We start from the raw sequence: 10,687 nt of genomic DNA on the forward strand, positions 1-10,687 counted from the left end.
ATACGGCTACGTTCGCATGGACGAGAGGGTTGGATGCCCTTCAACTTCTCTTTGCATTGACCGCACTTTGGGACAGTCTTGTTTTTCTTGACATATTGGTAGACCAAACGACCGCCAGGGGTGCGAACACTAGAAAGCAAAAAAAGAATATGTAAACAAAAATCCAGAAAATTGTAACGCCTTAGACATGGCAAATAAGAGCACTGATTTTCCCATTTCATATCAGCACCACAAGATTTTGCCATTTCTAAAATTGCGCTTATATTTTGATTTGTTTATATACTTACATACGCCTCCTGTTGGATTTGGTGTTATAGGACAGACGTCTTCTCAAAGTCAAACGTTGAACCATTTTGTCGGCTGCTCATCAAAACATTTTTAAACATTTCATGTAGCACAGATATAATGGCAACCATTTGGATTTCGGTTTGTTGTCATTGTAAAAATTGCATTGGAAAACATGGAAAAATACATAAAATTTTAATTAGTTTCATTGTTGCACATAGTACGATTTGTTTATCATATAATGCACTATTTCATTTCATTGATTTTCATGGCAATTTTTAGATATTTCATGATTTTTTCACTATTCGATAAATTTTTAGTACGCATACCTTCAAGAAAAAAACTAGAAAGGAAGTTGTCGGTACTGCCGTTCAACCACGAGAAGTTGGCTGCAGTTCTGACAGCTGTCAGTGTCACTTAAACGGTTAATGTGGGTAAAGAAGTGCTACTAGTGATGCATATTCTAGCTATACAGAGAAATCCGTTGTTATAATTGCCTTGTTTTGAAATGTATATATATGAAATGAAACGATTTGCAAATAATAACGGTTGATTTCAGCACATATCGAAAGTGGTGCCATTTTTTTGTGATATGCGTTATACTAAAAAAGGGAAGTTCATACAAAATCAGACTCAAATCAACTCAGAAACAGCACTCGGCACACTGTCATGAGTCATTTGAAAAAAAGTAGTGCCGCTTGATGACAAGATGGCGGATTGCACCAGATGATTTGTGGTTGTTGTACAAATGAGATCACATTTAATTGATTCGCCATGCATGTGCTGTAGTGTTTTTGGCCGTTAAGCATAGTACTGACTTCATTCACATCGAAAATGCCTACTAAATTATTGCGAAAGGCGACGACGACAAAAAAATCGAACAACAACACACAACAAAGACAACAGTATTGAAGCAGAGTGGATTCGGCCCATCTCGTGAGCATTTAATTACATTTGCAATTAAAACTTAAAATTTAAATTTATCCTGATTTTACTGATAAAACTCAGTACGGAATGTGTCCGCATTATCTTCGTCACCATTTTTTTTATAGTGCATTTTGACAGTTGTTCGTGTAAAAAGTCGATATCAGTACTGGGCATGTCATAATTACTAGGAAGTGTACCGTAAACAGCTGAGTACCAATTTTTCTCACTAAGTGCACTATCTGTCAACGAGTTTTAGTTGTGTGTGTGTATTGTAGTTAAGAACCATAATATACACAAACAACGAAAAATGGCGCGGACTAGTAATAAACAAAATCAGAGTTGCACTAATAACTGATTTTGACAGGTTTAGTTTTTGCGAGTAGCTTTTTATACCTTCGTTTTTACCACTTCGAAATATTCGTCTAAGACCCTATAAAGTATATAATCTTGATCGTCATGACATTTTACGTCGATCTAATCATTTTCTTTCGTCCGTCCATTTTTCGAAGGAGTAAAGATAGGTCGGTTGGAATCGTAAATGGGCCATATCGGTCTATGTTTTGATATAGCTGCCATATAAACCGATCTTGGATCTTGACTTCTTGAGCCGGTAGAGAGTTCAATTATTATCCGATTTGGCTAAAATGTAGCACGAGGTGTTTTTATATGACTTCCAACAACTGTGGAAAGTATGGTTCACATCGGTCCATAATCTGATATAGCTGCCATATAAACTGATCTTGGATTTTGACTTCTTGGGCTACTATAGGGGGCAATTCTCATCCGATTTGGCTAAAATTTTACATGAGGTGTTTTGTTACGAATCCAACAACTGTGCTCAGTAGGTTTCAAATCATTCCATAACCTAATATAGCTGCCATATAAGCCGATCTTGGATCTTGACTTCTTGAGCTACTAGATGGTGCAATTATCATCTGATTTGGCCCAAAATTTTGCACGAAGTGTTTTGTAATGACTTCCAATCTGAAATTTTGCATGAAGTGTTTTGTCATAATTTCCAACAACTGCGCTAAATACGATTTAAACCGGTGCATAACCTGATATAGCTCCCATATAAACCTATCTTGGATCTTGACTTCTCGAGCCACTAGAGGGTGCAATTCTCATCTTAAGTGTGGTACTATGTTCGCTTTGAGCGAAATTTTTTCATGATTACTTAACTCATGAAAAATTGACTCATTGACTCAATTAACTCATGAAAACAAAAGCATTATGGTATCATTGAGATTTATTTAGTATTTCAAAAAAGTAACCGTGAAAAACATGTTTTTTCACCGGTGAAAAACGAACATAATACCAGCCATTATTTGGTTGAAATTTTGTAGAACAGCTTCTCCTTTGGCCTTTAATATACATTTTCAATGTAGTCTGAATCGATCTATAGCCTGATACAGCTCCCATATAAACCGATCTCCCGATTATGTTTCTGAGCCTCTACAAGGCGCAATTCTTATCAGAATGGACTGTATATTACACAATGACTTCTACTATGGTCTTCAACATTAATTTATTTATGATCCGAATCGGACTATAACTTGATATAGCTCCAATAACATAACAATTCTTATCCATTATTTTTTGTTTGCCTATAAAGAGATACCGCGCAAAGAATTCGACAAATGCGATCTATGTTGGAGGGCATACAACCATGGTACAACCAAGACCTGGTAATTATGTCATGGGTACAACCAAGATATATATATATATATTTCCAGGTAGTGGCAGTTGCCCAACAACAAAAAAACTGAGTACACTGAGTACACTGTCTGTCAAAATCAGTGATTAGTGCAACCCTGATTTTGTGTATGTTAGCAGTTCGCGCAATTTTTCGTTGTTCGTGTGTGCTATGGTTCTTTACTATAATACACACACACACACAACCAAAACTCGTAATCCCATGGCAGCCGGTTGTACGTACCGGATTGACCCGATGGAGTTCTTCATCGGCAAGGGCTGCCGCCTCAGTATATAACACACTGCTACAACAACAACAACAACAACCAAAACTCGTTGACAGATAGTGCATTTCGCGAGAAAAATTTGTACTCAGCTGTTTATGGTACATTACCTGGTAATTATATCATGGGTACAACTAAGATGTAGCGTCATTAGCACAACAATAAAAATGTACCCCCAACGAAAATACCTTGGTGGCAAATTCCGCAAATGGAAATGTCAAAGTGGTTTTAGAAATAAACTTTTTTTACAATTTATCTTTTACAATTGTGTTTTATATATATGCATTTTCATCATTATAACACAGTCTGGTTGCTTATGTGTGGAATATCGCATCATTAACAACATATTTTTAAATTTTAGACAAAATCACAGCTGTATTATCAAACCTTTGACAATTAGATTTACTGCAAAATCAAAACAAAAATTAAAAAATGTACTCAGCTCTTCGCATGACCTCACCTTATTAGTGCGTTCTGGTTATTTTCGTATGACATAACATAAAAATTTGAGAAAAATCTGATTTTTTATGAGTAATAATTGTCGTCGCTAAAAGCAATAAAACCCCGTTTACACTGCTCTTTAAATCCGGATTTAATGCCTTGATCATCTGTTTTCCCTTTATAAAAGCAGCTGCCGAGAGCATTAAATCCGGATTTAATGGTCAGTGTAAACGGGGTTTAAGAATTTTATGACAATTTTTCGTTGCTATCAAAAAAATCTCTAAATGAATACGTTCCATATATTTCCACAACGTACTTTTGACATATTTTGACAAACTAACTCCGTAGTACGCTCTGCTATAAGGCAGCACCTTATTTATGTCATATAAAGACCGATAAGTTAATAAGTTATTAATACACTTCATATTAAAAACAATCCTTTGGTTTGGGAGTAGCCGTTTCTACGAGTCCAATGGCTAAGGTAAGAATACCTAAGCAGAAGGTAATTCTTTGCGGAGAATATGGTGTGGGTAAAAGTTCTTTGTTCCGTCGCTTCACCAACAACACCTTTATTACCAATACCGATCGCCAGTCTACTTTGGGTTTGGACCACATCGAAAAGGATTATCGAGTGGATGACAAACAGATTAAGGTAAAACAAAATACACGATATTTGCATTTGTGGAAGAGAAATTGAGGTGTGCGTTTTAATGTTTATCGCAGTTGCAATTGTGGGACACCGGTGGTATGGAGAGGGTGGCCTCAGTCACATCGTCTTACTATAAATTTGCTGAAGGTGCCATACTTGTGTTTGCCTTGGACAATGCCGCATCTTTTCATTCCATGTCACAACATTTGCTGGACATAGTGACTTATGCGGAAAATGCTAAAATTTTCATATGTGGCAATAAGTCCGATCTGGAGGGCAGAGAACCCGAGGTAAGCGATGCCGATGTAGAGGCATTCTGTGAGCAATGTCACAGCCTTATAAGGGCCACTTATAAAACATCATGCAAAACGGGTGAAGGTGTTGAGGAGATGTTCCAGGATATCTCTAGGATATTGGTTGAATCGAATCGTTCCAAGATGGAGCTACAGGCCAGTATGGAACAACATGGCTTTCAAATTGTAGCCGGCCAAGTGGAACTTGTTAACCCCGCTGATGAGGCCGACGAATCATCCAATTGTGTTTGCTAGCAAATGGCGGAGCTGGAGTTTGGTTAAAAAGGGGGCACCAAAACCAGTTTTTAGAAAATGGCCTGCAGAAATGTCTCAATTCGCATTTGATGTTAGCCCCTTAAAAACAAATCTCTATTCGTAAAGCTTTAATTTTTTATTCGTACTCATGTAATTTATTTAATTCATATTAACACACCCACATACAATCATTATACTCGAATAACTTCTATATTTATAATATGCATCACTTTTCAATGATATTTTCCCCCCCACCCATGTGAAGGAAAATGTTAAAGCAAACCCCAGTGAAACAACAACGTCCAGTTTTTCAACACCAACAATAAATGATCGATTTATATTATTTTAGGCATAAGAAAATATTTCAAGTAGCATTCTGCTTTTGTGTGTAGATAAAAGCTTCCACGCGCTTTAGTATGTAAGGCTCTAAAATATAAAATTATTTTTATAACAACAAAAAAAAGAAATATTCTGCATGACTAAGTAAGGAGATAAAAATGTAGCACTGAGTTACTTGCCCATTGGTTTTGGTCTTTGTTTTTTTTTAATAAATTTACAAAGTGCAATATCAAATGTTGATAATTTCCTTATTCATTCGCTTAAAAACTGAATATATTGCTTCAAAACAAAAAAATACAAGTTGATTTTTAATGCGAACAATTTTTTAAATTATTCAGATTTTATTTTTCGTCTTACTTTCACTAACCCTTCGACCTGGAAACATGTTGTGCTAACGAACTTTTTTGTTTTTAGTTTAAGGCAAATTGTAGCTTTGTTTTTTTTGGCATATTGCTCTACTTTAAATTGTCGATTACAGGAAATTTAATCCTTTATTTATTTTGGCACATTATTCCTGCGTTAATTTTTATTTGTTTCCACAGGCTTAGATAAGGTGAGAAGGTAATTTACAATTAACTTTCACCATAGGATGTTTATACCTGCCTAAAACACTGCTTAATCTAAAGGCTCTCGTCTTGAAGAACTGAATTCACTCGGTAACTGTTTACCACTTCTACTGCTGCAACCTGTTGTATGCTTTATAGAACTGACTTAAACACAGCTTGGTCTCTAGGCTTCTGGAACCTCTTCTTCTAGAATACAAAGTTATGATTTGGAAGGCTGGTGCGGTAACAGCACTGTGGATATTGGTTAGATAAAATATTTACAATTGTGCACGGAAAGGATTTTCTCCCAATGATGAGCACTAAGAAGTCAACCTGTTACATTCCCTAGAACAGCATTTTGCCAGGTCTAGATTTTATTTCACTGTCTGCTGATGGAGGTGGTCCACTTGACAACTGAGGAGACAACAGTTTGTTCATGGATGTCTATACCTAAACCCCTGCTTGATCTAAAGGCTCTCGTCTTGAAGAACTGCATTCACTCGGTAACTACCGCTTCTACTTGCCTGATGTATGCTATTTAGAACTGACTTAAACGCAGCTTGATCTAAAAGCTTCTAGAAACTCTTGTTCTAGAATACGAAGTTCTAACGCGATGTATCCTAAGATGGTTGCTTACCCGCAATATGTGTTTTGGTAACAGCACTGTAGATATTGCTTAGATAAAATATTTACAATTGTGCATGGAAAGGATCTTTGTCTCCTAATGGTAAGCACTAAGGAGACAACATGTTACAGTTCCTAAAACAGCAATTGCCAGGTCTGGATTTTATTCCACTATCTGCTGATGGAGGTGGTCCACATGACAACTGAGCAGACCGGCAAGCTTGGATCATTTTAAACTATTTGTCGCTAGCTAAACTGGCGAGTGCACACTTGCGCTTCTACTTATACCATTGACCAGCCAATTTTATCAACAAGGTTTCTTTATTAGCACCCCAATTGCTTAGCACCCCAATTGTCACATATATCATTGACTTATACAGAGGACATTTAAAGGCTGTAAATGTGACATCAAACATTTTGAGATAGTTGGCGATCGGAATCGTCGACTTAGGTTAGGTTAAAAAAGAAACTTATAAAGAAAATCCAACTCGGAAATTCTGTGCTACTTACAAAATCCCTAATTGTTTTCCATACCACGCCCCCAAGTTGGCTCATGTCTGGTATTGTGTCACCACCAAAATGTCACTGTCAGTTAGCCGGGAAAGCCGGGCAATGACAAAAGAATGCTCCAACGTCTCGTCATCTTCCACTCATGCTATCCCTTGCCGGAACGATTTAGAATAAGTGAGCTCGTTGTCCTACGTGTCCCGTTATGATACCGAAAGCTAAACTGACCTCCTTACTCCTTTCAGTGGTGATGCTCATCTAGCTCCTATAGGTGAGCAAGCTCGTTCCGGTCCAAAGGACCTATCCGCGGAAACAGATTTGCCATTGGTTAAAGGCGCCAATAAATCGCTTTATCATATCGAGCATTATAGGCACTCAGAATTTAAGCAAGAGCCGGCGCCAATCGGCCTCTCACTGAGACTCTCCGCTCTATACCGCTGATTGTCCGCGACTGCAATTGCAACTACTCCATATGGATCATTCCACTATCCGCAACCTGTGGACGCGCCCGGAAGCTCGCAGCTAAGCTTCTCATTATAACAATAAACACCACACAGATCGGAGCTCAAAGTGTGGTGCTCATAGTTGTCCCGTGCTGGGCAGTGACATGAGAATGTTCCAACGCCTCATAATATTCCACTCATGCGAGCTCATAGTCCTACGTGCCCCGTTATGACACCGAAAGCTAAACTGACCTCCTTACTTCCTTTCAGTAATTGCCTCGTCTTCTGCCGATTCGGATCTCACCATAGTATTTTTGTCGTCCTACCTACCATTTCGCTGTTCCACAGTGTTGCACGTTCGTCTTCGACGTCAGCTTGACCAAATCGTCTGCCCTTTCATTACCCCTTACTCCGCTATGGACCGGAACCAAACGATGCGAATCGTGCCATTCTTAGAGAAGGCTTTTATCCTCTTGCACTCTAAGACTGTTCGTGACCTTACCGTTCTGGTTGTTGTTGCCCTTACGGCCAGTTTACTGTCTGTAAAGATGTTGACACTCGACGCCGCGCGTTAATACCTTACGCTTCAGCGCTCCAAGAGAGAACCTCTAGATCAAGCGGCATATCAGGCAGGTCTAGACAATATTCATGCAGACACGATAGCAGATGCGGTAAATACAGGTCAGCAAATACGTCCTATATGGGTGGTGCCATACACACTTTTTCCGGAATATTGATATCAGATTGTTGTTTTTGTAGCAGTGTGTTAAAAACTGAGGCGGCAGCCCTTGCCGATGAAAAAATCCATAGGGTCAATCCGGTGCGTACAACCGGCTGCCATGGGATTTTTGATATCAGATTCGTGCTTTACTCCCAAAGACCTTTGATTTGAGCCCCATATTGCTATTGTAGTAAATTTGTCCTCTTTGGGGGTTGTTTTTGGAAGGAGCGGCCCCCAATACCTTTGGTCCCACATTTGAATATTAGATTCGTATTCTACACTTAAATACCTTTTATTTAAGCCCCTTTTTCTCGTGGTCAGTAAATAAGTCCTGTTTGGGGGTGTTTTGCGGAAGGGGTACACACCCAGAAACTGGGTCCCGCATTTGGATACCGAATTCGTATTCTACTCGCAAATACCTCTCATTTGAGTCCAATATTGCCAAGGTCGGTAAATATATCCGATTTAGGTGTGTTTTGGGGGTTGGGGGTGGTCCCCCAAACACTTAGTCCGACAATTGGATAGCATATACGTTTTCTACTTTTAAATTCCTTTCATTTGAGCCCCATATTGTCATGATTGTTCTATATATATATTTGGGGTGGGGCGGCCCCCCTAGGTACCCCATCCGAAAGTTTGGTACCAAATTTTTATTTTGTGGTTACTTTAAGAGAGCACAAAAAGTTTCGCTTAAATCGCACCACCCATCACCAAGATCTGGGGTTTCTGAAAATTAGGGCAAGGGGGAGGGTCCGCCCCCCTTCAGGTATCAAAAAAATGTAGTACCCTATTTTCACCACGGGATCATTATGCACCATCTGTGAAAATCGTTTCATCCGTTTTGGAGTCTATAAGGAACACACAAACAAACCGACAAAGAAACACAAATTGATTTTTATACATAAGATTATGGATTGCAACTCAACTGCAGTTGCGTTGCCAGGAGATAACCCCTTGATATAAAAACTTAGTACAACGTTGGAAATATCAGTGTTTTGAACATTCAGCTACTAAATTGTAAACAAGTATGTAATTCAATAAAAAATTGACATTTTTATTACAAATTTTCCCGTTGGTAACAAAACTGAAGTTGGGTTGCTATCCATAATCGACACCTTCATGTAGAGTTTGCCAAGCGCGAACGTTAAAGATCTACAGTGCACAGAATGGTGTTCACGTTAGTCTGATATATCAAAGAAATGTGTTCAAAATTTCAGGACGATAACATTTTTTATTCGAATGCTATTGAGATGGATGTTAATAACATCACGAAATTGGGATATCTGTAGTGGGTTATACATTCTTATCATTGTTTCTGTCAATGACAATCTGTTATCATCAATAAACTATTTGCATATAAGACCGTTTTTTACAGATTTTAATATAGTTTATTTAATGAATTAGATTACATACATAGGTTTGGAAAAGTAAGAACCTACGAATGCATATCGATAAGTTAGTTCCATTACATGCTTACACTACTCGATTTGTTTAACGTTTGAAATGAAATTTTGTGTAAAATTTTTTCAACAAGTAAATGAAGATTTTGGTCATTGCCAAATGTGAAGTGACTAGAAATGTTTAAATCAATTGCTACATGCTATTTATTTATGTAACGTAGCATATTTTCCCCTTTAGATTTAGGCTGGGTAAACGAAGCATTTTATGGACTTATATTACCTATATGTGCTAATCTTATATTACGAATATATGTTTATTTTCATCAACTATAACTAGAAATATTGTGTTTAACCAATAGAAAAAAAAACAACACGGAATGTTCTTAAAAATACACATAAATTAATAAAAAGTAGTACACTAAATATGCAACAAGAAACAAAGTCAGCATTTACGTCTATTATTAGCTCGTTGACGTTTTTTTTAGTAGGTCTGGGTATTTAGGAATTTGTGGCTGTTGTAGGCGAAGAAAACGTTAAATACAAACTTACAACAACAGCCACACCAAAGACACCGCCCACCACATAGAGTACTGCTTTTTCCCTCAATGCCCTTAACATCATGGTATTCAAAGTTCTGGAGGCTCTACCCAGTTCGGCGTTTGTTTCCCTTAGGCGAGCCCTTGAGTTCTGTATGGTTTCTCGTTGCTGATGCAAATCACTTAATATTTGGGCGCCCATTGTTTCTGTCTCGATGACTACACGATAGCCCTCTTGCAGACGATTACCAGTTCTCTCTATGGTTTCAGAGTTATCCAATAGTCTTTGTCGTTGATCATTACTAATGGCCACATCCTCATAGTCATCGTAATCACCTGCTGCCGCCTGATAATCCAAAGGATTCTGCTTCTTCTTGCTGTTCTCTTTAGCCTTGGTGTATTCCCCTTGCAAACGCTTCAATTCGACTTGAGCACAATTCAATTTACTTGTGGCCGTTGTTCTTTGGGCAGCATTTAAATCCCGTATTTCCAATTGAATTTGTTCTAGCAATTCCTGGGCCTCTGTAAGACTGCTGTCTATTTTCGAGCATAGCTCTTTGCGTTCGTTTGTGAGTGAGAGACGTCCAATTTGACTTGTTATTTCAGCAATAAGTATGGAGTATTGCTTTTCATATTGCTCCAGCAGAGACATGATTTTATTGTTGTTGTGTTTTGCTAACTCTGTAGTCCCTTAATGTGATATTAGTTTTATTAATACGAGAAAATATGGGATGTATGGTATT

The 10,687-nt window shown here is 38.0% G+C and overlaps 3 protein-coding genes across 3 annotated transcripts in view; 1 reads left to right on the forward strand and 2 right to left on the reverse strand.

Moving 5' to 3' along the window:
• The window catches only part of LOC106081557 (large ribosomal subunit protein eL34), a 1,396-nt gene extending 713 nt beyond the window's left edge, over nt 1-683 (reverse strand). The window contains exons 1-3 of the mRNA XM_013243581.2: nt 615-683; nt 288-360; nt 1-129 (exon numbers count right to left, since the gene is read on the reverse strand). Coding sequence (XP_013099035.1) covers nt 1-129; nt 288-352 — 194 coding nt within the window. The 5' untranslated portion in view covers nt 353-360; nt 615-683. The remainder of the gene's footprint in view (nt 130-287; nt 361-614) is intronic.
• Nucleotides 684-4,001: 3,318 nt separating this feature from the next.
• Nucleotides 4,002-9,368, forward strand: LOC106081554 (ras-related protein Rab-14). Its single transcript, XM_013243577.2, has 2 exons — nt 4,002-4,284; nt 4,356-9,368. Exons 1-2 carry the CDS (start codon nt 4,105-4,107, stop codon nt 4,827-4,829), a joined length of 654 nt encoding a protein of 217 aa, XP_013099031.1. The 5' UTR covers nt 4,002-4,104; the 3' UTR covers nt 4,830-9,368.
• Nucleotides 9,220-10,687, reverse strand: LOC106081536 (vesicle transport through interaction with t-SNAREs homolog 1A). The gene has a single exon (XM_013243551.2). The coding sequence runs from the start codon at nt 10,594-10,596 to the stop codon at nt 9,907-9,909; it is 690 nt and encodes a 229-aa protein (XP_013099005.1). The 5' UTR covers nt 10,597-10,687; the 3' UTR covers nt 9,220-9,906.

The sequence above is a fragment of the Stomoxys calcitrans genome, chromosome 3 (assembly GCF_963082655.1).
Source record: "Stomoxys calcitrans chromosome 3, idStoCalc2.1, whole genome shotgun sequence".
Lineage (NCBI taxonomy): Eukaryota > Metazoa > Arthropoda > Insecta > Diptera > Muscidae > Stomoxys > Stomoxys calcitrans.